The sequence below is a fragment of the Somniosus microcephalus genome, chromosome 12 (assembly GCF_052327205.1).
Source record: "Somniosus microcephalus isolate GS21.2 chromosome 12, FLI_Smic_1.0, whole genome shotgun sequence".
NCBI lineage: Eukaryota > Metazoa > Chordata > Chondrichthyes > Squaliformes > Somniosidae > Somniosus > Somniosus microcephalus.
In genome coordinates, this window is record NC_140998.1 from 208,330,450 (window position 1) to 208,358,432 (window position 27,983).

Consider the following 27,983-nt stretch of genomic DNA (forward strand, 5'->3'; position numbering starts at 1 on the left):
TTTTGGGTTTCCTTTTCGATACAAACGTTAGTTACCGGTAGGTATTTAACTATAGTCGAATGGAATATTTCGACAGGATCCACTGCTGGTGCTTCCTCCGCAGTAGGCAGTGGCAGGTGTGATAGCCCATCAGCATTTCCATGCAGTTTCGTGCCCTTATATTCAATCTCATAGTGGTGCGCCCCTAGAAAAAGTGACCATCTTTGTAGTCGTTGCGCAGTCATCACTGGAACGCCCTTCTTCGGATTAAAAATGGAGACAAGAGGCTGGTGATCAGTCAGCAAGGTGAACTTCTGCCCGTGCAGATATTGGTTGAACTTTTTCACTCCCCACACTAGGCTGAGGGCCTCCCTGTCAATCTGGGCGTAGTTACGCTCGGCTGAGGTTAGTGATCGTGACGCAAAGGCTATTGGCCTCTCTGAGCCGTCCGAGAATTTGTGCGACAGCACCGCTCCAATGCCATAGGGTGACATATCACATGCCAACCGAATTGGTAATGCCGGGTTGTAATGGGCCAATACCTCTTTCGATGTGATTAGTGTTTTGCTCTTCTGGAAAGCTCGTCTACATTCGTCACTCCACTTCCATGGCACCCCAGTTTGCAGTAGGTTGTTCAGTGGGTATAGTATTGTAGACAAATTTGGCAAGAACTTATGGTAGTAGTTTACCAGCCCGAGGAACTGCATCAATCTTCTCTGGGGACTTATGTAACCCCTCTTTATCGATAACGTGGCCACAATACGAGATCTGTTTTCTAAAAAACTCGCATTTGGGGCGGTTAGCTCGGAGCCCATATTCCTGCAATCTAGTGAGCACCTGCTCCAGGTTGGCAAGGTGATCACTGTCATTTTCGCCCATGACCAGGATGTCGTCCAAATAACACTGGGTCCTTGGGATCCCTTGCAGGACTTGTTCCATTGCCCTCTGCCAAATAGCCGGAGCTGATGCTACCCCGAATACCAGCCGGTTGTATTGGTAGAGACCTTTATGGGTGTTGATTGTGAGGTATTTTTTTGATGCTTCTTCTACCTCCATTTGCAGATACGCCTGGGCCAGATCAATCTTAGTGAAGCGTTTCCCTCCAGATAGCGAGGCGAAAATATCTTCAATCCGCGGAAGTGGATATTGTACGGTGTGAAGGACCGGGTTCACTGTTACCTTAAAGTCCCCACAGATGCGAACCTTCCTTGGTTCCCCAGGCGTGCTGCTCAACGACTTTTTCATCACAGGGACGATGGGTGTAGCCCACTCGCTCCAGTCTACCTTGGACCGTACACCTGAACGTTCCAGACTCTCCAGCTCTGCTTCGACGGCTGGGCGGATCGCATAAGGTATCGGTCTGGCCTTAAAAAATTTTGGGCTTGCGTTTTCTTCAATTTTAATCGTCGCTGTCATGCCTTTTAGTGTTGCAAGTCCTTGCTGGAACACTTCTTTCGCATCATTTAGGATCTTTGACAGTCGCCCAGGTGTGACGTCGTCATCCTTTTTGTCAGCCACAGTCAGTGCCTGTATGGAATGCCAATCCAGTTGTATTTTCCGGATCCATTCACGTCCCAGTAATGGTGGTCCTCCATCTTGCAATACATACAGGTCTAGTTTTGGTGTTTCCTTACCGCTATATATAACGGTCACCCTTATTTTTCCTTTGGGGTAGACTTTTTGCCCCGTGTACGTCTTCAAAATAATTTTTGTGTCTCTCAAGGGTATGTGTGAGAATAGCCGCTCGTAGTCCCGTCGGTTTATGACTGTTAGGGCTGATCCTGTGTCCAATTCCATCTTTACCTGGACTCCTGCTAACTTGAGAGTGACCCAAATGGTTCGGTGATCCTCCGTTGTGATCACATTATGTAGTTTCAGACAACTCAGTTCCCTGCTTTCGGAGTCGTTATCACTCTTGTTCGTCTGAACTATTCTCCGTCATCTTATGTACCTTCTTGTACTTTCCTTTGGTAGGTTTCTTATTGCTGGTTTTCTTTCCCGACCTGCAGACTTGTGCTATGTGTCCTACTTTTCCACACTGTCTGCATACTTTGTCTTTGAACCAGCAATCATTCTGGTCATGTGTTGTTCTGCCGCAGCGATAGCACTTCTCTGTTCCATATGACATTTTGTTTGTGCCATATCTTGCGGTCTCTGTTGTATCTCTGCAGTGCCCCGTGCTGCTGCTTCATATGATACCGCAATGCTGAAAGCCTTTTCCAGCGTAAGATCCTTTTCAGATAAAAGCCGTTTCTGGGTTCCTTCACTTTGAAGCCCACACACAAACTTGTCCCTTAAGGTATCTGCCAGTCCCGCTCTAAACTGGTAGTGTTTCGATAGTTTGCGCAGTTCTGTTAAATAATCAGCATTGCTTTCATCCTTATGCTGGTTCCGTTTGTGAAACTGGAATCTTTCTGCTATCAGCAGCGGTGTGGGGTTTAAATGTTCCTTTAGTATCGTTACTATGTCTTCAAAACTCTTTTCCATTGGCTTCGTTGGGGTTACTAGATTTCGTAATAAACCATACGTCTTTGCACCCATTAAATTTAACAATACCGACGCTTTCTTGTCATCTGACACCTCATTTGCCTTGTAGTACACCTCTATTCGTTTGACATATGTAGTCCAATCTTCGACTTTATTGTCAAATGCGGTGATACTGCCACTCTTCGGCATTTTGGGTGTGGTTTAAAATGGCGTCTCCCAGTGGCTTAAAATGGCATCTCCTGCGCTTTCCTTCCTCCCCCGCTGCTGCCAACGCCGCTCCCGGCGGTTCTCGTGGCAATGGCGGCGCCCTGTAGGTTTCGCGTGCTTCTCCTGCGCTGCCGACAATGCCGCTCTCGGCGGTCCTCGTGGCAATGGCGGTGCCTCGTGGGTTTCTGCGCGTCTCTCTCTCCCTCTCTCCGACGCTGCTCAGCCCCTGAACACCGGCTGCGCCCTGTGCGCTCTGCCCTCTCTCTCTCTCTCCCCCGTCGACGCTGCTTGGCCCTTTGCTGTGCCGCTCGGTCGGGCTCTAGCCCGCCGCTGTCCGGGAAGGGTCTGCGCACTACCTGTTGCCAGCCCGTTTCGCTGGACCACCTCGACTGGAAAGCCAAGCCTGGCTCTCGACAGCCTCCCCCGCAATTCTCGAGTCTCTGCTGGATGACTGGGCGGTTGCCCGTGGTCGACGCCTGAGTCTTTGGCCTTGACCTCCAATCCACTGATCTCCAGGAACGAATCCCTGGGAGGTGATGCAGAGTTGCAGGTAGGTTCGAACCTGCCTCATCGCCAATGTTGCGTCCGTGTATAATAACAGACTGCGGAGAACGGTACAACAGGTGTTTACTCAACGTGGCTCACACGGGAACTGATCTGTACAGATTACTACTCAGTGCTATATACAGGTGTGGTCACTGCCGGTACTGCAGTATACATGGGCTGTGAAACATAGTTCCCCCCTTAAAGGTATATACATTACAAAGACATCTTACTGCAATTATATAGGGCCCTGGTGAGGCCACACCTGGAGTATTGTGTACAGTTCTGATCTCCTTACCTAAGGAAGGATATACCTGCCATAGAGGGAGTGCAACGAAGGTTCACCAGACTGGTTCCTGGGATGGGGGGATTGTCCTATGAGGAGAGATTGAGTAGACGAGGCCTATATTCTCTGGAGTTTAGAAAAATGAGAGGTGATTGTTGTGTATGTAGCCTGTTCCACCTTAAGAGAGCTTAAGCCTGTTCCACCTTAAGAGATGTACTACTTTCTCAGGCTGCTGTAGACGTAATACCGGGGGTGAACACACCGGTATATAAGCACTGTGCAGTAATCTTGTATTCAGTATAGTCCCTACCTCCAACCAGTAAAGACCTGTTTTTATTGTTACTCATTAGTCTGTGTCTTAATTAACTAAATAATTCACAGACTTAACACTGGCGACGAGTCAGGTTCTTACCCTGCGGCAGTTATTCCACGACGGTTGAAGAGAGGTTTCAAACCACACCACCCCACTGGAAGCGACAGGCATTAGGACCCTGAAGCCTCCATCAGCTTGTGAACCGGAGTAGAAGACAGGGCTGGGGAAGACAGGTACAGGGCGATAGCGATCGGCAGATAAGGGCCGGGCCGCTTTGAAGTGAGGGGCGCAGCCGGGCCATCGATCGCAACCACCGATAAGGGCCGCACTCGGGCTGAAAGGGCAGCGGCTGCAGAAATTGAAGGCGCGAGAGCCGCGGTGCACAGCGCGGGCCATCGATCGTGATCGGGAGATAAGGGCTTTGGAGTGCGAGGCGCAGCCGGGCCATCGATCGCAAGCACTGATAAGGGCCGGGCCGCTTTCAAGTGTGAGGCGCAGCCGGGCCTTCGATCGGATCCGCTGATAAGGGCCGCACTCGGGCGATCGCGGCGAAGATAAGGGCCGCACTCGGGGGCTGAAGGGAGACGGCGTCGGGGGACGGGTGAAGACCGCCAAGCGCGGGAAAACCGCCATTTTGTGGGCGGAGGACGACGGCAAGAGCGGGAAGCCGCCATCTTTGATAACAAGTAAAGAAAATAAAATCTGAGAAATTGCAAATCTACAATGCCTAAACACGGGAATATTAGCACCTTTGATAGTGACCTCGAAGATTGGGCCATATATGTTGAAAGAGTAAAAAATTATTGTAAGGCCAATAAAATTCGTGACCAAGATAAAGCTCTAACATTATTAAATTTAATGGGTGCGAAGACATACGGGCAATTGAAACACCTGTTATCACCAGATGAACCGGCGGATAAGACGTTCGATGAGATTGTTACTGTCCTGAAAGATCATCTAAACCCCACGCCGCTGATGCTAGCGGAACGATTTAAATTTTACGACAGAAGGCAGCTACAGCATGAAAGCAATGCTGAATATTTGCTAGAATTGCGTAAATTAGCGAAATATTGCCAGTTTGGAACGGGACTGACAGATGCACTACGAGACAAATTTGTGTGTGGTTTATTTAAACAGGATACACAAAAGCGACTGCTCGAGGAGAATGAGCTGACGCTTGAGAAGGTGGTCACTATGGCAGCAGCACACGAAGCCGCAGCGAGAGGCACGGCAGTAATGCAGCTACGGTCACCGGAGCTCAGTGCACACAAATTGGGTGTGAGTTCTGGCAAATGTTATCGTTGTGGAAAGACAACGCATGATCAGAACCAGTGTTGGTTTAAAAACCAAGAATGTAGAACTTGTGGTAGGCTTGGACACATAGCTAGAGTATGCAGGTCAGGGAAGAAGACCAGCAACAAGAAGTCACCGCAAGGAAAATACGCAAAGGTACACAAGGTGACCGAACAGGAGTCCGATTCAGATGCAAGCTGTAATGAACTGGCTAGCTTAAGAGTACTCAACGCTGGTAAGGGTGCAGACCTCCAGACAATTTGGGTCACTCTTCAGATAGAAGGAGTCCAAGTAAAACTGGAATTGGACACTGGATCGGCATTGACGGTCATAAATAAGAAAGATTACGGAAAGTTATTCCAACATATTCCCCTACAGGATACGGGGATTATATTGAAAACATACACGGGGCAAAGAGTGTACCCCATCAGGAAAATAGAGGTTGCAGTGGTCCACAAGGGCGAAGACAGTCAAATAATGGACTTATATGTGATATCTGAAGGAGGTCCTCCACTACTAGGACGGGAGTGGATTAGGAAAATGAATATGGACTGGCATTTCCTACAAACAATAACGAGTGAGAACTCGGTGAAGATAGTCGGCCCAGACTCTGGAACGGATGATGGTAAGCCCAACTCAGGTGCAAAAGACAAAGTTTCAGCACAGAATTCCACTGAGCAACAACAACATAGTTTAACTGTGGATTCTGAGTCTGGCAAGTCTACTGATGTGCCCATTTCTGAGGGACACCGGGCTCGAACTCAACTCCATTTCAAACTACAACAGCAATTAGAACAAATGCTTCGCCGTTTTGAGCAAGAGTTGAATGCAACGAAAGAGTTCTTTGATATAGAGTTGGAGAATCTGGAAAGACAACAGAAGCAGCTGATGGAGAAAATGGAGCAGGAGCACACAAAACGTCTGATGTCAGAGGAGTTAACGGTCAGCCAACTCCTGCATATGCTGAAGGACAGGACTCTGAAATGGGAAAAACTTGAACACGAACTTCAATATTCAAACGAAAGGGGTTCGGAGCTCTCAAAGGTTATTGGAAGAGCTGAGGTGGCAACACAGACTGAGATGACTGCAACAGAGCAGCCCTTGGATGCCAAAAGTAGGCTGACTCACGTCAATGTAGAACAACAGACCGCTAAAGCAGCTGCTCCGGTAGAGGGATTGAATAGTCCGATCAATCAATCTCCAAAAGAAGTTGAAGTAGTAAAATCTCAAATGAGGTCATTAGTAAACGACTTGCTGAAAGCCCAGAAAAAGCTGGATGAAGAGGTACGCATGAAGAAGTCTCTTCAGGAAAGATGTCTGGACTTGGAACAAAAGCTGGCTAACGCCCAGCTGGGTATGGAGGAAATAGAAGACCCTCTCGCTGGCCTAGATCAGGACGACACCAAATATTACCATGACCTATTGAGTGACACTGAATATTATAGTGACCTGGTCTGCCCAGCTTGTGATGAAAACTCCCAAAGTGCAGAAACCATGATGAATCACAAAAAGTCTAAGAAACACCGGGAGATGGTGGCGCTACTACTGAAAAAGGAGGAAGAGAAGGAGAAACTTTGCATGTAGCTGGCAGCTGACAGTGGAGCCCAGAGAGGATCCAAGAAGCAGAAAAGGAAAAGTCGAAACAGAAGATGACCCATCTGAACCATTATCACCTCTACCAGATCACACACGTGGTCCCTCCGAACGGAGCCAAATCAGTTCGGAAGTTCAAGCTGTTAAATCCATGAAAGGACTATTGAATGAGTAACGTGAACCGACTACACCACAGAGATTGAATCTGTGAACTGTTTTCCGCAGAGACTGAATCTGTGATCTGTTTTGACATGAAGTTATATATGTTATTATGTTACGTTAAACATGAAGTTATATATGTATATCTGTTATTACGTTAGGTTAAATGGGGGGATGACTATAAAGCTAAGAAGGGAGGAGTGTTGTGTATGTAACCTGTTCCACCTTAAGAGAGCTTAAGCCTGTTCCACCTTAAGAGATGTACTACTTTCTCAGGCTGCTGTAGATGTAATACCGGGGGTGAACACACCGGTATATAAGCACTGTGCAGTAATCTTGTATTCAGTATAGTCCCTACCTCCAACCAGTAAAGACCTGTTTTTATTGTTACTCATTAGTCTGTGTCTTAATTAACTAAATAATTCACAGACTTAACAGTGATCTCATTGAAACATACAACATTCTTACAGGGTTTGACAGGGTAGATGCAGGGAGGATGTTTCTCCTGGCTGGGGCGTCTAGAACCAGGGGTCACAGCCTCAGAATAAGGGCTCGGTCATTTAGGACCGAGATGAGGAGAAATTTCTTCACTCAGAGGGTGGTGAATCTATGGAATTCTCTACCCCAGAGGGCTGTGGAGGCTCAGTCGTTGAGTATGTTCAAGACTGAGATCGATAGATTTTTGAATATTAAGGGAATCAAGGGACATGGGGATAGTGCAGGAATGTGGAGCTGAGGAAGAAGATCAGCCATGTTCTTATTGAGTGGCGGAGCAGGCTCGAGGGGCCGAATGGCCGACTCCTGCTCCTATTTCTTATGTCCTTATGTTCTTATGTAAATGGCTGGAATTTCACAGGCAGTGGGCACACAATCTGTGCACCAGGAACAGTGGGGGAATGTTACCCGGGTGTCACTAGGCCCAGTCAGTAGGCACTACCCCTACAGCAACAACAACTCGCATTTATATAGCGCCTTTACCGTCCCAAAGGCACTTCACAAGAACAATTCTCAGACACAATTTGACACCGAGCCACATGAGGAGATATTGGGACGGGCGACCAAAAGCTTGTTCAAAGAGGTCGATTTTAAGGAGCGTCTTAAAGGAGGAGAGAGAGAGGCGGAGAGGTTTAGGGAGGGAATTCCAGAGCTCGGGGCCCAGGCGGCTGAAGGCACGGCCGCCAATGGTGGAGCGATGGAAATCGGGGGATGCGCAAGAGGCCAGAATTGGAGGAACGCAGAGATCTGGGAGGGTTGTAGGGATGGAGGAGGTTATAGAGTTACATTGCCAATCCACTCGGTTGCTGCTCCTGCCCTTTTACACAATGAGATTCCCCTATCTGGAGATCATTGCCCTTCAAGAGTTCCGTTGAAACACCGCACAGTCTTGACTACGTCTTACATTAGAGCATAAGAACATATGAAATAGGAGCAGGAGTTGCCCCTCGAGCCTGCTCCGCCATTCAATAAGATCATGGAACTTCGGGTCTCCACGGGTGAGTGCGCACGGGGTATTCACCCGTAGGCCCAATGGAAGTGCCGGTTTCCTGCATGCACTGCGCATGCGCGGGAAACCGGCACTTCCGTTCCCCTGAAAGAAGGGGTTCAGAGTTCGAACGCGTGCACCGGAGAGGCAGCGCGTGCGCATCGAACTTATGTTTTTTTGCAGGTTTTCCCGGGAGGGTAAGTCTGCAGGAGTCAAACATTTAAAAAGCAGTCGCAAGGCCTGCTTTTTACAAGGTAAGTGGTGAATTAATTAAAATTAAAACATTTTTTCCACAGGTTTATTATTTTTAAATATTTAAAGAAAGGTAAGTTTATTTTTAGCCCAGTTAGAAAATAAAATTATTTTTTTCAAAAATTTAAATTATTGTTTAAAATTGTTATTTCATGTAATTTATAGTTTATTTAAAAATGTGATTTAAAGAAAAATTATTTGAAGTTTTAGTGATGTTTTGGGGCTTATAGTATTTATAGGTTTGACAGCTCTTCCTGTCAAACTTATGAATGAGGCATTCCCTGCTACCATTGGCTCCCCATGGCCCACGTGATCCCAGGGGACGCTTCAAACTAACTGCGCCCCTGGGATACGCAAGCACTGTGCGCCGGCAGTTGGAGCAGGCCCAGGATCAGAATCCCACGGGGGCTCACAGCTCAACGGGCGGTGCGCTAGGTAAGTGCAGGTCGGGGGCTTGCACCCGCGGGAAGCCCCTGACCCGAATTTCTGGGCCATGCATGATCTTCGACACCAACTCCACTTTCCCACCCTTTCCCCATATCCCTTGATTCCCCTAGAGTCCAACAATCTATTGATCTCAGCCTTGAACAACGACTGAGCCTCCACAGCCCTCTGGGGTAGAGAATTCCACAGATTCACCGCCCTCCGAGTGAAGAAATTCATCCTCATCTCAGTCCTAAATGGCCGACCCCTTATTCTGAGACTGTGACCCCTGGTTCTAGACTCTCCAGCCAGGGGGGGAAACATCCTCTCAGCAGCTACCCTGTCAAGCCCTGTCAGAATTTTACACATTTCAAGGAGATCACCTCTCGTTCTTCTAAACTCAGTTGAGTGTAATGATGCTGATTCAGGCTGTCATGTGTTCCTGTGGTTTCTCTCTCTCTCTCCCTGCATGCCAATGGCTCTGGTATCAGAATTTGTCCCTCCTGAGTCAGGTTTGTTTTCACCAGCTTGGATGATTCAATCAAAATAAACCAGTCACATCTGAAAAATATGCAAGTCTCGCACATGAATAATCTTATCAGCAGCTGACTGACGAGGAAGCATGACCCGCTCAGGGTCAGCAGTATATTTTTAATCTCCACGTCCTGCACTTTGTCCTGATAACCTCCCTTGGAACTTGATCTCATCGATCGAATCACACGCATTAGGAACTGTTGGAAACTCAGCCCAGGTTGAGGGGCCTCAACCCAAAGGCCTGGACTCCCGCCAACAACACAGAAACAGGAGGAGGCCGTTCAGCCCCTCCAGCCTGTTCCGTCATTCAATGAGATCATGGCTGATCTGTATCCCAGCTCCATGCAACTGCCTTGGCCCCGTAACCCTTCATAGAAACATAGAAACATAGAAGATAAGAGCAGGAGTCGGCCATTCGGCCCCTCGAGCCTGCTCCGCCATTCAATGCGATCATGGCTGATCATCCAAATTCAGTACCCTGTCCCTGCTTTCTCCCCATACCCCTTGATCCCTTTAGCCTTAAGAAATATATCTAACTCCTTTTTGAATATATTTAATGAATTGGCCGCAACTGCCTTCTGTGGTAGAGAATTCCACAGTTTCACCACTCTCTGGGTGAAGAAATTCCTCCTCATCTCAGTCCTAAATGGCCTACCCCTTATCCTTAGATCGTGATCCCTGGTTCTGGACTCCCCGACCATCGGGAACATCCTTCCTGCTTCTAGTCTGTCTAGTCCTGTTAGAATTTTATAAGTTTCAGTGAGATCCCCTCTCATTCTCATTCATAATTCTTGTCTAACAAAAACCTTATCGCTCTCAGATTTAAAAATTATTAATTGAGCCCCGGTATCTAGTGCTTTTTGCTCCGCACTTCTACTCACCTTTGTGTGAAGAAGGGTTCACTAACTTCTCTCCTGACTGGCCTGTCCCCTTGTCCTAGACTCCCCATGTCAGCGGGAACAGTTTGGGGGAAAAATTCCTTATCACCCCGTTTGGGGCGCAATTATCGGCCGGGCGCAAAGTTTAGCGCCGGGCGCTAATTATCCCCTCCGACTGCAAACTTGGCTTCTATCGCCCCTGGAGCTGATTGGAGCGCTAAATCAGGCGCTGCACACCTCTCTTAAGGCGCTAACGCCGAGCAGCGAGGCGCTACCTCAGAGCACTGGCGAAGCTCATGTGATGTCAGTCAGCAACGGAACACAGACACACTGGCGCCGGTCAGTTCTTAAAGGGGAGGGTCGACCTTGCTCTCCATCCACACCCTGCTCATTGCAGCCTTGAATCTCGGCCTGGAGAGACCTGTACATCAAATCTGCTGGAAAGAACAATGGAGAGGCCCAGGGAAAGAGCTCAGAGTGCAGCCCCCACAGTCTCTTCTAAATCGATACGAGGAAGGGCAAATCAAAATGAACCTGCAAAGTGCTGCTCAGTACCCAAAACTCCTTCACACAGCGTTGAATCTCTCCAGAAGTCTCTCTCTCTCTCTCTCTCAGAATGCGTGGTGCAAAAATGTCACCGACAAAATAAGGCAGGAAGCGGTCGCCTTTAAATAGCGCTCCCCCAGTCCCTTCCCGACTGCAAAACGCTCCCCTCAACCTGTCGTTGCTAGCGGCAGGCGGTAAGGCAGGGGGCGCCACTCAATATCTGGTCCGGGGCGCTACCGGGGCGTTGCACGCTTAACTGACATCACGATCTGCGGGCGCAGGAGATCGTGGGGGTCGTGTTTAGCGCCGCCGCAAAATGATTGGACAATTTCACGAGCGGCGCAAACATCACCGCGCCCAGACGCTAGTTGCTTTGCAACCCTTTGGGAGGGTTGTAGGGGCTGGAGGAGCTTACATTGATAGGGAGGGGGGCGAGGAGGCCATGGATGGATTTGAAAACGAGGATGAAAATTTTAAAATCAAAGAGTGGTCATTAGGGGGCATGCTGAGGTGGCATCCGGGATGAAGCCCATCGAGATTGACTATCAGGTAGTTATCCAGAGGTTTGTTAAACAAACGCAAATTGTGCCTCAGTTGTGAGAAGTGTGTTTGTTGGGTCTTTAAGTCCTATGTGGAAGAACAAGAAGCAATAGAGGTGAAGAATGGTGAAGCCTATCACAGTCTTGATATCTGTGAACATCAATTGGTAAGCTTGTATCAGTTTGACTCACTGGGTAGCACTCTTGCCTCGGAGCCAGAAGATTGTGAATTCATAATCTCACTCCCGAGACTTGAGCCCCATAATCCAGGCTGACACTCCTAGTGCCAGTACTGAGGGAGCGTCGCACTGTCGGAGAGGCAGTACTGAGGGAGCGCCGCACTGTCGGAGAGGCAGTACTGAGGGAGCGCCGCACTGTCGGAGAGGCAGTACTGAGGGAGCGCCGCACTGTCGGAGAGGCAGTACTGAGGGAGCGCCGCACTGTCGGAGGGGCAGTACTGAGGGAGCGCCGCACTGTCGGAGGGGCAGTACTGAGGGAGCGCCGCACTGTCGGAGGTGCAGTACTGAGGGAGCACCGCACTGTCGGAGGGCCAGTACTGAGGGAGCGTCGCACTGTCGGAGAGGCAGTACTGAGGGAGCGCCGCACTGTCGGAGAGGCAGTACTGAGGGAGCGCCGCACTGTCGGAGAGGCAGTACTGAGGGAGCGCCGCACTGTCGGAGGGGAAGTACTGAGGGAGCGCCGCACTGTCGGAGGGGCAGTACTGAGGGAGGGCCGCACAGTCGGAGGGGCAGTACTGAGGGAGCGCCACACTGTCGGAGGGGCAGTACTGAGGGAGAGCCGCACTGTCAGAGGGGCAGTACTGAGGGAGCGCCGCACTGTCGGAGGGGCAGTACTGAGGGAGAGCCGCACTGTCAGAGGGGCAGAACTGAGGGAGCGCCGCACTGTCGGAGGGGCAGTACTGAGGGAGTGCTGCACTGTCGGAGGGGCAGTACTGAGGGAGCGCCGCACTGTCGGAGGGACAGCACTGAGGGAGGGCCGCACTGTCAGAGGGGCAGTACTGGGGGAGTGTCGCACTGTCGGAGGGGAAGTACTGAGAGAGCGCCACACTGTGGGAGGGGCAGTACCGAGGGAGCGCCGCACTGTCGGAAGGGCAGTACTAAGGGAGCGCTGCACTGTCGGAGGGGCAGTACTGAGGGAGAGCTGCACTGTCGGAGGGGCAGTACTGAGGGAGCGCTGCACTGTGGGAGGGGCAGTACTGAGAGAGCGCTCTGAGGGAGTGCTGCACTGTCGGAGGGGCAGTACTGAGGGAGTGCTGCACTGTCGGAGGGGCAGTACTGAGGGAGTGCTGCACTATCGAAGGGGCAGTACTGAGGGAGTGCTGCACTGTCGGAGGGGCAGTACTGAGGGAGCGCCGCACTGTTGGAGGGACAGTATTGAGGGAGCGCCGCACTGTCGGAGGGGCAGTACTGAGGGAGTGCTGCACTGTCAAAGGGGCAGTACTGAGGGAGTGCTGCACTGTCGGAGGGGCAGTACTGAGGGAGCGCCGCACTGTCGGAGGGGCAGTACTGAGGGAGTGCTGCACAGTCGAAGGGGCAGTACTGAGGGAGCACCGCACTGTCGGAGGGGCAGTACTGAGGGAGTGCTGCACTGTCGGAGGGGCAGTACTGAGGGAGTGCTGCACCGTCGGAGGGGCAGTACTGAGGGAGTTCCGCACTGTCAGAGGGGCAGTACTGAGGGAGTGCTGCACTGTCGGAGGGGCAGTACTGAGGGAGTGCTGCACTGTCGGTGGGGCGGTCCTGAGGGAGTTCCGCACTGTCGGAGGGGCAGTACTGATGGAGGGCCGCACTGTCGGAGGGGCAGCACTGAGGGAGGGCCGCACTGTCGGAGGGGCATTACTAAGGGAGTGCCGCACTGTCGGAGGGCAGTACTGAGAGAGCACCGCACTGTGGTAGGGGCAGTACCGAGGGAGCGCCACACTGTCGGAGGGGCAGTACTAAGGGAGCGCTGCACTGTCGGAGGGGCAGTACTAAGGGAGAGCTGCACTGTCGGACGGGCAGTACTGAGGGAGTGCTGCACTGTGGGAGGGGCAGTACTGAGGGAGCGCTGCACTGTCGGAGGGGCAGCACTGAGGTAGTGCTGCACTGACGAAGGGGCAGTACTGAGGGAGTGCTGCACTGTCGGAGGGGCAGTACTGAGGGAGTGCTGCACTGTCGGAGGGGCAGTACTGAGGGAGTGCTGCACTGTCGGAGGGGCAGTACTGAGGGAGTGCTGCACTTTCGAAGGGGCAGTGCTGAGGGAGTGCTGCACTGTCGGAGGTATAATGTATGTAATGTATATATACCTCTTAAGGGAGAGAACTACTTTTTAAAGCTCCTGTATACTGTATTACCGGCAGTGACCACACCTGTATATAAACCCTGAGTAGTGATCTGTACAGTTAGTGCTAGACTAACCCTAATTCCGTAAACACCTGTTGAATCATTCCCTGCAGTCTGTTGTCTGATTATTGAAAGACACAACATTAAGATACACGGGCATAACATTGGCGACGACGCAGATTCGAACCTACCTGCAACTCTGCATCACCTCCCAGGGATTCGCTCCTGGAGAACAGTGGAAGGAGGTCGAGTCCAGAAGCACGGGCGTCGACCACGGGCAACCGCCCAGTCATCCAGTGGAGATTTGAGCATTGCAGGGGAGGCTGTCGAGAGCCAGGCTTGGCTTTCCAGTCACGGTGGTCCAGCGAAACGGGCTGGCAACAGGTACTGTGCAGACCCTTCCCGGACAACGGCGGGCTAGAGCCCGACCGAGCGGCACAGAAAAAGGCAGAGCAGCGTCGACGGGGGAGAGAGAGAGGGCAGAGCGCAAAGGGCGCAGTCAGTGTTCAGGACTGAGCGGCGTCAACGGGGGAGAGAGACGAGAGAGAGCAGAGCGCAGCCGGTGTTCAAGGGCCGAGCAGCGTCAACGGGGGAGAGAGGCGCGCAGCAAAACGCGAGGTGCTGCCATTGCCACGAGGAGCGCAGAGAGCGGCGTTGGCAGCAGCGCAGGAGCAGCACGCGAAACCCACAGGGCGTCGCCATTTGCCACGAGGACCGCCGAGAGTGGCATTGGCAGCAGCGCAGGAGCAGCGCGCGAAACCCACAGGGCATGGCCATTTGCCACGAGGACTGCCGAGAGCGGCTTTGGCAACAGCGCGGGAGACGCCATTTTAAGCCACAGCGGGGAAGAAAGGAAAGCGCGGGAGACGCCATTTTACGCCAGTCTAACCACACCCAAAAATGCCGAAGAGTGGCAGTATCACAGCGTTCGACAATGAAGTCGAAGATTGGATGACATATGTCGAACGCATAGAAGTATACTGCAAGGTGAATGAAGTGCCAGATGACAAGAAGGCGCTGGTATTGTTGAATTCAATGGGTGCAAAAACGTACGGCTTACTATGAAACCTAGTAACCCCAGAGAAGCCAATAGAAAAGGATTTTGAAAACATACTGTCAATCCTACAGGACCACTTAAACCCCACACCGCTGCTGATAGCAGAAAGATTTAAGTTTCACAAAAGGAACCAGCATAAAGATGAAAGTAATGCTGAGTATTTAACAGAACTGCGCAAGCTATCGAAACACTGCCAGTATGGAACGGGACTAGCAGATAATTTAAGGGACAAGTTTGTGTGTGGGCTTCAAAGCGAAGGAACCCAGAAACGGCTTCTATCAGAAAAGGATCTTACGCTGGACAAGGCTTTCAGCATTGCAGTATCACACGAAGCAGCAGCACGGGGCGCTGCAGAGATACAACGGAGACCGCAAGAATATGGCACAAACGAAATGTCATACGGAACAATGAAGTGCTATCGCTGCGGCAGAACAATACACGACCATAATGATTGCTAGTTCAAGGACAAAGTGTGCAGACAGTGTGGAAAAGTAGGACACATAGCAAGAGTCTACAGGTCGGGAAAGAAAACCAGCAGCAAGAAATCTCCACAGGAGAAGTACAAGAAGGTACATAAGGTGACGGAGAGTCATTCAGACGAACAGAAGAGTGATACAGACTCCGGAAGCAAGGAGCTGGGTTACCTGAAACTACATAATGTGATCAAAACGGAGGATCACCAAACTATCTGGGTCACGCTCAAGATAGCAGGAGTCCAAGTGAAAATGGAATTGGACACAGGATCAGCCCTAACAGTCATAAACCGAAGGGACTACAAGCGGCTATTCTCACATATAACCTTGAGAGATACAAAGATTGTCTTGAAGACATACACGGGGCAAAAAGTCTACCCCAAAGGAAAAATAAGGGTGAACGTTATATATAACGGCAAGGAAACACCAAAAATGGACCTATATGTATTGCCAGATGGAGGACCACCACTACTAGGACGTGAATGGACCCGGAAGATACAGCTAGATTGGCATTCCATACAAGCACTGACTGTAGATGCCAAAAAAGATGACGACGTCACACCTGGACGACTGTCAAAAATGCTAACTGACGCACAAGAAGTGTTCCAGCAGGGACTCGGAACACTAAAAGGCATAACAGCTACGAACAAAATAGAGGAAAATGCAAGCCCAAAGTTTTTTAAGGCCAGACCGGTACCTTATGCGATCCGCCCAGCCGTCGAAGCAGAGCTGGAATGTTTGGAACGTTCAGGAGTACAGTCCAAAGTGGACTGGAGCGAGTGGGCTACACCCATCATTCCTGTAATGAAGAGGTCATTGAGTAATACACCTGGGGAACCAAAGAAGGTTCGCATCTGTGGGGACTTTAAGGTGACAGTGAACCCAGTCCTTCACACTGTACAATATCTGCTTCCGCGGATTGAAGATATTTTCGCCTCGCTATCTGGAGGGAAATGCTTCACTAAGGTTGATCTGGCCCAGGCGTTCCTGCAAATGGAGGTAGAAGAAGCCTCGAAACAGTACCTCACGATCAACACTCATAAAGCTCTCTACCAATACAACCGGCTGGTGTTCGGGGTAGCATCCGCTCCGGCTATTTGGCAAAAGGCAATGGAACAAGTCCTGCAAGGGATTCCAGGGACCCAGTGTTATTTGGACGACATCCTGGTCACGGGCGAAAATGACAGTGATCACCTCGCCACCCTGGAGCAGGTGCTCACTAGATTGAAGGAATATGGGCTCCGAGCTAACCGCCACAAATGCGAGTTTTTCCAGAAGCAGATCTCGTATTGTGGCCACGTTATTGATAAAGAGGGGTTACATAATTCCCCTGAAAAGATTGAGGCAGTAGTCAAGGCTCCAGCACCGGAAAATGTGTCACAACTGAGGTCGTTCCTTGGGCTGGTGAACTACTACCATAAGTTCTTGCCGAATTTGTCTACCGTACTACACCCACTGAACACCCTACTGCAAACGGGGGTACCATGGAAGTGGAGTGACGAATGTAAACGAGCTTTCCAGAAGAGCAAAGCGTTGATCACATCAAAAGAGGTGTTGGCTCATTTCAACCCAGCACTACCAATTCGGTTGGGGTGTGATGCATCACCCTATGGTATTGGAGCGGTGCTGTCGCACAAATTCCCGGACGGCTCGGAGAGGCCAGTAGCCTTTGCGTCTCGGTCACTAACCTCAGCCGAGCGTAACTACGCCCAGATTGACAGGGAGGCCCTCAGCCTAGTGTGGGGAGTGAAAAAGTTCAATCACTATCTGCACGGCAGAAGTTCACCTTGCTGACTGACCACCAACCACTTGTCTCCATCTTTAATCCAAAGAAAGGCGTTCCGGTGATGACTGCGCAACGGCTACAAAGATGGTCCCTTTTTCTAGGGGCGCACCAATATGAAATCGAGTATAAGGGCACTAAACAGCATGGAAAAGCTGATGGGCGATCACGCCTGCCATTGCCTACTGCGGAGGAAGCACCAGCAGTGGATCCTGTCGAAATATTTCATTCGGCTATAATTGAATGCTTGCCAGTAACTAACGCTGGTATAGAGAAGGAGACCCGAAATGACCCGACACTGTCTCGGGTATATGATTTGACGGTGAAGGGATGGCCAGCACATGGCGACTCACTGTTGCCAGCATTCTCATCCAGAAGAGAACAGCTGTCAGTATGCCAGGGGACCTTGATGTGTGGATCCCGAGTGGTAATTTCACCCAAGTTAAGGGAGAGAGTGCTCAATGAGCTTCACGAAGGTCATCTGGGAGGGGTGAAAATGAAAAGCCTTGCTAGGGCTTATGTGTGGTGGCCGGGGATCGATCAGCAAATCAAGGACCTGACAAATAGCTGCTCAGGATGCCAGAAGGTCCAAAATGCACCACCACATGCCCCTCTACACCCATGGGAGTGGCCCTCATCTCCATGGCAATGGGTGCATATTGATTTTGCTGGTCCATTCATGGACTCAATGTTTTTAATAGCCGTGGATGCGCACTCGAAATGACCTGAGGTGATCAAAATGTCCTCCACCACCACGGAGAAAACTATTACGATAGCAAAATACTGCAGATGTTGGAAATCCGAAATAACAACAGAAAATGCTGGAAAAACTCAACAGGTCAGGCAACATCCGTGGAGAGAAATCTGAGTTGATGTTTCGGGTCGAACCCTTCTTCAAAACTGGAAAGAAAAGAAACTAGATCGATCTAGTTTCTTTTCTTTCCAGTTTTGAAGAAGGGTTCAACCCGAAACGTCAACTCAAATTTCTCTCCACGGATGTTGCCTGACCTGCTGAGTTTTTCCAGCATTTTCTGCTGTTATTACGGAGAAAACTATTGCAGTCCTACGGACCATTTTTGCCAGGAACGGCTTGCCAGAGCAGATTTGCTCTGATAACGGACCACAGTTTGTGTCCGAAGAGTTTCGAAGATTTATGAAAAGGAATGGGGTAAGGCATTACACATCCGCCCCGTATCATCCAGCCACAAATGGATTGGCTGAGAGGTTCATACAAACCTTTAAAAAAGCAGTAAAGGCCATGTGCGATGACAACATTCCACTGCAGCATAAGGTGGACAATTTCCTGTTAGCCTACAGAAATGCGACACATGCAGTCACCAACCAGGCCCCGGCCATAATGTTCTTTAACCGAAGGTTGAGATCTCGTCTGGATTTGCTCAGACCAAATGTACGAAGAGATGTTGAGAGTAAGCAATTCCAGCACATCAATGAGAAGCCGACAAGGAGCTTCAATGTAGGGCAACCAGTCTTGGCCCGCGACTACCGAACAGAGAAATGGCAACCAGGAACGATATGCACACGGCAGGGGCCACTAATGTACACAGTGGATGTTGGGGAGAACATTGTGAGATGCCATGCTGACCAAGCGGGGAAGAAAGGAAAGCGCGGGAGACGCCATGCTGACCAGATCCTAGAGTCACAGGAACGAGTCAACCCCATGTCTCGGCCATACGTACCTGGTGAGGAACCCGACGTAGAGGTCACATCTACCTCAGAAACAATAGCATTGGAAGCTGATGAGTCAACTGACGACAGGGTGCTAGAATCGCCTCCGCACCAAGAGCGAGACACTCGGGAAAGGCGTTATCCAGAAAGAATCAGGAAGCCTCCCCAGAGACTGAATATATGAATGGACAATTTTCATATAACATTGTATATTAAAAATGTTAATTGTTAAATGAGTATTATGGTACTGTTAATCTAAAAGGGGAGGAATTGCAATGTATATATACCTTAAGGGAGAGAACTACTTTTTACAGCTCCTGTATACTGTAGTACCGGCAGTGACCACACCTGTATATAAACCCTGAGTAGTGATCTGTACAATTAGTGCTAGAGTAACCCTCATTCAGTAATCACCTGTTGAATCGTTCCCTGCAGTCTGTTGTCTGATTATTGAAGGACACAACATTAAGATACACGGACATAATAGGAGGGGCAGTATTGAGGGAGCGCCGCACTGTCGGAGGGGCAGTACTAAGGGAGCGCCGCACTGTCGGAGGGGCAGTACTGAGGGAGTGCTGCACTGTCGAAGGGGCAGTACTGAGGGAGTGCTGAACTGTTGGAGGGGCAGTACTGAGGGAGTGCTGCACTGTCGGAGGGGAAGTACTGAGGGAGTTCCGCACTGTCGGAGGGGCAGTACTGAGGGAGTGCTGCACTGTCGAAGGGGCAGTACTGAGGGAGTGCTGCACTGTCGAAGGGGCAGTACTGAGTGAGTGCTGCACTGTCGGAGGGACAGTACTGAGAGAGCGCCGCACTGTGGGAGGGGCAGTACCGAGGGAGCGCCGCACTGTCGGAGGGGCAGTACTGAGGGAGGGCTGCACTGTCGGAGGGGCAGTACTGAGGGAGCGCCGCACTGTCGGAGATGCCGTCTTTCAGATGAAGACGTTAAGCCGAGGCACAGTCTGCCCTCTCAGGTGTATGTAAAAGACCCCACGGCCACGTCCCCAGAGACTAGCGGGACCTCTGGAACAGGCTGCTGTCTCGTGCGGTGGACGCGGACTCGCTGAATTCCTTGGAGCGAGAGCGGGACCTGTTCCTGGCTGGGGCGGCGATCACCTCTTACAGAAGGGTCGGTACTGTGGGGACAGAGTGATCTCCTGGACTCGTTTCGATCACCTAAAGTGGGGTTGGAGAGGAACTTCCCCAGATTTTCTTCACGCCCTGGGTTTTTAATCTGTCTTCTCACCTCTCCCAGGAGATCACACAGGTTTCGGATGGGGTGCGGAGTGTCTATATTGTGATGCACAATGCAGCACAATTACCTGGGACAGGCTGGATGGACAAGAGGGTCTTTACCTGATCGTCATTGCTCGTTAGAGGGAAGGGAGAAGGGGAAGTGCAACGAGACCTGGGTGTCCTTGGGTACCAGTCGCTGAAGGTAAGCATGCAGGTGCAGCAGGCGGTTAAGAAGGCAAATGGTATGTTGGCCTTCGTAGCGAGAGTGTTCGAGTACAGGAACAAGGATGTCTTGCTGCAGTTGTACAGGGCCTTGGTGAGACCACACCTTGAGTATTGTGTGCAGTTTTGGTCGCCTTATCTGAGGAAGGATGTTCTTGCCATGGAAGGAGTTCAGCGAAGATTCACCAGGCTGATACCTGGGATGGCAGGAATGACATATGAGGAGAGATTGGGTCGATTGGGCTTGTACTCGCTGGAGTTCAGAAGAATGAGAGGGGATCTCATCGAAACGTATAAAATTCTAACAGGACTGGACAGACTAGATGCTGGAAGGATGTTCCCGATGGCTGGGGAGTCCAGAACCAGGGATCACAGTCTAAGGATAAGGGGTAAGCCATTTAGGACTGAAATGAGGAGGAATTTCTTCACCCAAAGAGTGGTGAACCTGTGGAATTCTCTACCACAGAAGGCAGTTGAGGCCAATTCAAGAAGGAGTTAGATATATTTCTTAAGGCTAAAGGGATCAAGGGATATGGGGAGAAGGCAGGAACAGGGTACTGAATTTGGATGATCAGCCATGATCTCATTGAATGGCGGAACAGGCTCGAGGGGCCGAATGGCCTACTCCTGCTCCTATCTTCTATGTTTCTATGATCATCATTGCTCGTTAGCACCCCAGCTACGTCAACGCTGCAGCGGGGAAAGAGTTAAACTAACATCGCTGGCAGGTTGATTAAAGCTTTGTTTAATGCTTAGACCAAGTGCCTAGTAGTTTTCTTACGTCACATACTTTGCAGTAGTATGCTTTTCTAAGTTGCTGAGCTGACAGTGGAGGTAACATAGCCGGACATGGAACCATAAGAGGCCTAAGAGGATGTAAGTTCTGTTCTGGCAGGAAAGTAAAACATGAAAGAGGCCTATAGAGGCAGGAAAGGAGGACAATCAACCAGAAGTACAATGTTGATGAGACCCATTTGGCATCAACAGAGGTCATAGAGGTCAGCGACTGGTGCAGCAACAGCTTGAGAGATAACGGACATATACTTTTCCGATAATAAAGGCGGTACTTTAATGTAACACTGCATAGGCAACCAATCAGTGAAGATGCATGCGGGCCAAGGTCCAATCAGGTGGCAGGAATTTTTTTGACATGTGTATTGTAATGTATAAAAATGTAGTGTCTGCTGTACCAATGTGGAAAAGTCTGGCTAAGACAGAGCAGACTGTCTCCCCACCGGTGCAATAAAGACAACTTGACTATCGATCTAAAACCTTGCGTCGAGTGTTGGTTTAAAATACTCCACAACAAGGCAAACGAGGGATCAGAGCTAAGAGCATCATAGACTTCGAGCCTCAACAGCACCCTGGCTTTCAGTCACTAGGGAAGCGGATTAGCTTAAAAACTAAGAAGTAAGAAGGATGATTCACATTCATGAGGTTGCAAGGCAAAATTTATTCAAAATTGGCACACACACAGAGGTCACATTTAGCTGAAGTGCTTGGGGGAGAATCTTTCACTGGACAAGGTAGTGGTCCCATCACGAAAAGTTGCGATCAGAACCTATGGGTAGTTAAGGGAGAAAAGAGAAATGGAATCTCAGAACATTACATTATGGTTACGTGCATTAATTAGAAAGCGGAGTTAGTTGTCCTGTTGGGCAGCTTCCCACATGGTCTTCAGTTGTTCCCGCATATTCTGGTCATAGGTTTTCAGCTTGTCAGTCAGGTCCTCAGCGTAAGGGACGATGTTCTTCTCGATTTCTTGGACCTGTTGCACCAGCTTGACCTGGAGCTCCTCAACGAAGGGGACCAGGCCCTGTCGGAACTGCTCAATGCCCTGGTTGACCTTGAGTTGGACCTCTTCAGAGTAAGGAGCCATCTTCTCCTTGAAGGTTTCCATGCTGAGCTGGATCATCTCCTGGAGCTCCTCTGCGCCGGCGGAGAGGTCCTGTCGGATGGATTCCGCGTTCAGGTCAACCTGCTCCTTCAGCGTCTGGCGGAGGTTCCTGATGCTCAGGTGGATCTGCTCGTTCAGTTGATCGGCGTAAGGGGACAACTTGCGATTGACTTCTTCCAGGTTCTGCGCAATCTGCTGGCGCATCATCTCGGCGTTGCTGCTCAGCTTGTCCACCAGATCCTGGGCAAGAGGACTCATCTTCCTGCTGACCTCCACGGCATACAGGTTGGCTTCATTGATGCTCTGTCCGATCCTCTCACTTGAGAAAGGGAAGTGGTGGATTCATTAGTTGGCAAGTAGACCATTTCAAGACAGCTTAAAACAAAACAAAAAGGCACATCGCATCTCTTGAGGTTTAATACTCTGAAGCGCAACACCATATGCTGGGAAAACACCAGGCACAGCAAGATCCCACAAGCAGCAACAAGATGAATGGCCGGTTAATCGTGTTTTTTTTTGTTTGAGGGCTTAATATTGGCCTCAGGACACCAGGGAGAACTCCCCCCTGCTTGTCTTCCAATAGTGGCCATGGGATCTTTTATGTCCACCTGAGAGGGCAGACGGGGCCCTCAGTTTAATCCCCCCCACCACCACACCTTTGAACTAACTTCTCTTATGACTACTCATTGTTTCCGACCCTTCAACCAGTTTCTTATCCATTTTCAAATGAGGGTACTGGAGGGATGGGCTTCGATGGGAGAATTAGGGTACTGGAGGGATGGGCTTCGATGGGAGAGTTAGGGTACTGGAGGGATGGGCTTCGATGGGAGAGTTAGGTTACTGGGGGGATGGGCTTCGATGGGAGAGTTAGGGTACTGGAGGGATGGGCTTCGATGGGAGAGTTAGGGTACTGGAGGGATGGGCTTCGATGGGAGAGTTAGGGTACTGGAGGGATGGGCTTCGATGGGAGAGTTAGGGTGCTGGAGGGATGGGCTTCGATGGGAGAGTTAGGGTGCTGGAGGGATGGGCTTCGATGGGAGTGTTAGGGTACTGGAGGGATGGGCTTCGATGGGAGAGTTAGGGTACCGGAGGGATGGGCTTCGATGGGAGAGTTAGGGTACTGGAGGGATGGGCTTCGATGGGAGAGTTAGGGTGCTGGAGGGATGGGCTTCGATGGGAGAGTTAGGGTGCTGGAGGGATGGGCTTCGATGGGAGTGTTAGGGTACTGGAGGGATGGGCTTCGATGGGAGAGTTAGGGTGCTGGAGGGATGGGCTTCGATGGGAGAATTAGGGTACTGGAGAGATGGGCTTCGATGGGAGAGTTAGGGTACTGGAGGGATGGGCTTCGATGGGAGAGTTAGGGTACTGGAGGGATGGGCTTCGATGGGAGAGTTAGGGTACTGGAGGGGCTTCGATGGGAGAGTTAGGGTACTGGAGGGATGGGCTTCAATGGGAGTTAGGGTACTGGAGGGATGGGCTTCGATGGGAGAGTTAGGGTACTGGAGGGATGGGCTTCGATGGGAGAGTTAGGGTACTGGAGGGATGGGCTTCGATGGGAGTTAGGGTACTGGAGGGATGGGCTGCATGGCCCTCTTTTATTTCAGTTTTTGAGTCCACCCTTTAGTCTGTCGTGGGAAGCCACACGTACTTGATATCCGATCCCAGCTCCGACTCCTTGATGGCATCAATGTTTTCCTGAGCTAGGTCAGTGGCTTGGCTGACATATTCCCAAAAAGCAGCTTTCGCCTCCTCAAACCTGGTGCGGTGCTCCTGGTGCCATGGAAACAAATAGGCCTGGGACCCTAGGAGGAAAGCAAAGATCACGCGGTCAGGAGATAGGGCCACCATCACTCAGAAAGAGACGGAGGGAGAACTTGTAGAGAGATAGACATCAAACAACAACATCTCACATTCATACTGCGCCTTTAGCGTAGTAAAACCTCCCAAAGTGCTTCACGGGAGCGTAAATCAAACAACATTTGACACCGAGCCACATCAGGAGAAATTAGGACGGGCGACCAAAACTGGGTCAAAGAAGTCGGTTTTAAGGAGCGTCTTAAAGGAGGAGAGAGAGAGGCGGAGATGTTTAGGGAGGGAATTCCAGAGCTCGGGGCCCAGGCGGCTGAAGGCACGGCCGCCAATGGTGGAGCGATAAAATCGGGGGATGCGCAAGAGGCCAGAATTTGAGGAGCGCAGAGATCTGGGAGGGTTCCTGGTTAGGATAATTAGTAATCTAATAAACTACAAAAGTTAAATACATTGCAAAGGCTTATATATTTATATAGCACTTCATCACATCGGAGAGGGCTTCACACATAAGGAATTGCTTTGATGTGCAGTGACTGTGAGATGGGTAGACAGCCATCTTGTGCACATGAGGTTCCCACAAGAATCAATGAGAGATATGACCAGTTAATCAGTTTGTGGTGGTATTGATTCACAGAGAAATGTTGGCCAGGTCACTTGATGTCAACCTTGACTTGTAGAGAACAGACGGGTTATGCTGACTGAGTGAGATAAGGGGGGAATTAATTTTATCTGGGTCATGGCTGGCTGACCATTATCTAAGGTTGAGAGAGTAAAGCGGCTTTACCAGCGAGGGGAAGCCTGGCCTCTATCGGATTGTTCAAATTTACTCATTAGAAGTCCTTAATGTGCCTGTTTAAGGTGATCGGCACTTCAGAGAGAAAGAACTCTAATTTCTCCAGTGCCTTTCACCACCTCAGGACGTCCCAAAGCGCTTCACAGCCAATGAAGAACTTTTTAAAGTGTGGTCACTGTTGTAATGCAGGAAACGTGGCAGCCAATTTGCGCACAGCAAGCTCCCACAAACAGCAATGTGATAAATGACCAGGTAATCCGTTTTTTAGTGATGTTGATTGAGGGATAAATATTGGGCCCAGGCCAGCGGGGAGAACTCCCCCTTTGCTCTTCTTCGAAATAGTGGCCGTGGGATCTTTTACATTCACCCGAGAGGACAGACGGGGCCCTCGGTTTGCGCACAGCAAGCTCCCACAAACATCAATGAGATGTTTATACGCAGCCCGCTCAATGACGCTCAATGCTCGGAGCTCAGTGAGAGGCCTCTTGAGAGGCCCAGCAATACGAGAGTGGGACAACCTTGTTCTAGAGAGAATCCCAAAGCAACTTACCAGTCAGGATAGTCAATGCCAGGACCACGCTGATGTACTTCATGGTGTTGGGTGTTGTGGGTCCAATTGCAAACCTGGAGAAAATCCAAAAGTATTAATGAGGCATTAATCTTTTCACCTCAATCTGCGTTACCTTAAGAAGTGGGCCTCAACACCTCATCACATTTCAAAGCAATCCACTTGGAATTACATTGACTGTTGTGTAGACCAACATTTCAAAAAGAAAAGACAGGAAGGACGTCCCAAAGCGCTTTACAGCCAATGAAGTGGAGTCACTGTTGTCATGTAGGAATTGCAGCAGCCAATTTGCGCACAGCAAGCTCCCACAAACAGCAATCAGATAAATGACCGGATCATCTGTTCTCGGTCTTGGTTGAGGGATAAATATTAGCCTCAGGACACCAGGGATAACTCCCCCTGCTCTTCTTAGAAATAGTGGCCGTGGGATCTTTTACATCCGCCTGAGAGGGCAGACGGGGCCTCGGTTTAAAGTATCATCTGAAAGACGGTACCTCCGACAGTGCAGCGCTCCCTCAGTACCGCCCCTCCAACAGTGAAGCGCTCCCTCAGTACCGCCCCTCTGACAGTGAAGCGCTCCCTCAGTACCGCCCCTCCGACAATGGAGCGCTCCCTCAGTACCGCCCCTCCGACAATGGAGCGCTCCCTCAGTACCGCCCCTCCGACAGTGCGGCGCTCCCTCAGTACTGCCCCTCCGACAGTGCGGCACTCCCTCAGTACTGCCCCTCCGACAATGGAGCACTCCCTCAGTACCGCCCCTTCAACAGTGCGGCGCTCCCTCAGTACTGCCCCTCCGACAGTGCGGCACTCCCTCAGTACTGCCCCTCCGACAATGGAGCGCTCCCTCAGTACCGCCCTTCCGACAGTGCGGCGCTCCCTCAAAATTGCCCCTCCGACAGTGCGGTGCTCCCTCAGTACTGCCCCTCCGACAGTATGGCACTTCTTCAGTACTGCCCCTCCGACAGTGCAGCACTCCCTCAGTACTGCCCCTCCGACAGTGCGGCACTCCCTCAGTACTACCCCTCCGACAATGGAGCGCTCCCTCAGTACCGCCCCTCCAACAGTGCAGCGCTCCCTCAGTACTGCCCCTCCGACAGTGCGGCACTCCCTCAGTACTGCCCCTCCGACAACGGAGCGCTCCCTCAGTACTGCCCCTCCGACAATGGAGCGCTCCCTCAGTACTGCACCTCCGACAGTGCGGCACTCCCTCAGTACTGCCCCTCCGACAATGGAGCGCTCCCTCAGTACTGCACCTGCGACAGTGCAGCACTCCCTCAGTACTGCCCTCCCGACAGTGCGGCGCTCCCTCAAAATTGACCCTCCGACAGTGCGGTGTTCCCTCAGTACTGCCCCTCCGACAGTATGGCGCTCCCTCAATACTGGCACCGGGAGTGTCAGCCTGGATTATAGGCTCAAGTCTGTGGAGTGGGACTTGAACCCAGAACCTCCTGACTCAGAAATGAGAGTGCTAAGCCCACTGACCATTATCCTGAGCAGGGGGGAGTTCTCCCCAGTGTCCTGGGGCCAATATTTATCTCTCAACTAACATCACTTTAATAAAAAAACCTCAGACGATCTGCTCGTTATCATATTCTTGGGAGCTTGCTGTGCGCAAATTGGCTGCCACATTTCTCTATATTACTACACTTCGAAAATGCTTCAATGGCTGGGATGCGCTTTGAGACATCCTGAGGGCGTGAAAGGCACTTTCTGTTTGGACCATTTCAAAAGTGAAAGGTACTCTAGGCAGTTTCCCCTTCCGATATTGCCCCGCCGAGCCTCTCGTTCCATCGCCAGACCATGTTCTTGTCGAAATGATCACTGGTAATCTTCCTGATTAACCGTCACCTGTGGTGCTGCAGAAGGTGAGTATATAACTGGCTCGGTGATAGCACTACTATACCATGCAGTGCTGTCAATGCATTATGACTGCATGAATCACAAACAATACAACCTTTGATACAAGCCATTACAAGTGAAAGTCACATGCAAAATGCCACCGAATTAGCAAACCTTGGCCTCACAAGGTATCCTTCTTATAAAGACTTACCTCTTCAAGTGTGAAGCTCTGGAGTAATTAAGCAAGGTAGTTTAGGTACCCTATATATAGGCATGCCACATGGGTGATAAGGGTACGGTGCTACTCCCTTGGGGTCCTAAAGTCCAACCACTTATCTGCTCGCTGACCTCACTCTCCAGCAACGTTTATGACTCCTGGGCCAAGCCCTGCTGAAGCTCAAAGTGCGATCTGTGAAGTGATGGGCTTTAGCAGTGAGCTGACATTTTACTCTTAAAAGGAACCGTCCCATTTGTCAAAGGAGCAGACTCAAATGTTCAGATATCTGGGATTGAAGTGGGAGCGGTGTGTGGGATCTTCGTGCCGGGTTTTGCTGCCATTTCAATCGGCGCGATGTTGTGGAAGGAGTCGCAGGCTGAGTAACAGTCTGGCAGGGTAGTGTCATTGTTGTTTTTGTATCTTCGCACACTACAACAACAACTTGCATTTATTCAGCGCCTTTAATGTAGTAAAACGTCCCAAGGCGCTTCACAGGAGTGATTATCAGACAAAATTTGACACTGAGCCACATAAGGAGATATTAGGGCAGGT

General features: G+C 50.5%; 1 protein-coding gene across 1 annotated transcript; it reads right to left on the reverse strand.

Moving 5' to 3' along the window:
- Positions 1 to 21,741: 21,741 nt before the first annotated feature.
- Positions 21,742 to 27,458, reverse strand: LOC147109980 (uncharacterized). The gene is made up of 4 exons (XM_086003964.1): positions 27,426 to 27,458; positions 25,358 to 25,431; positions 23,854 to 24,007; positions 21,742 to 22,524 (listed from the first exon to the last, which is right to left on the reverse strand). The coding sequence occupies exons 2-4, from the start codon at positions 25,398 to 25,400 to the stop codon at positions 21,951 to 21,953; spliced, it is 771 nt and encodes a 256-aa protein (XP_085860090.1). The 5' UTR covers positions 25,401 to 25,431; positions 27,426 to 27,458; the 3' UTR covers positions 21,742 to 21,950.
- Positions 27,459 to 27,983: the final 525 nt, after the last annotated feature.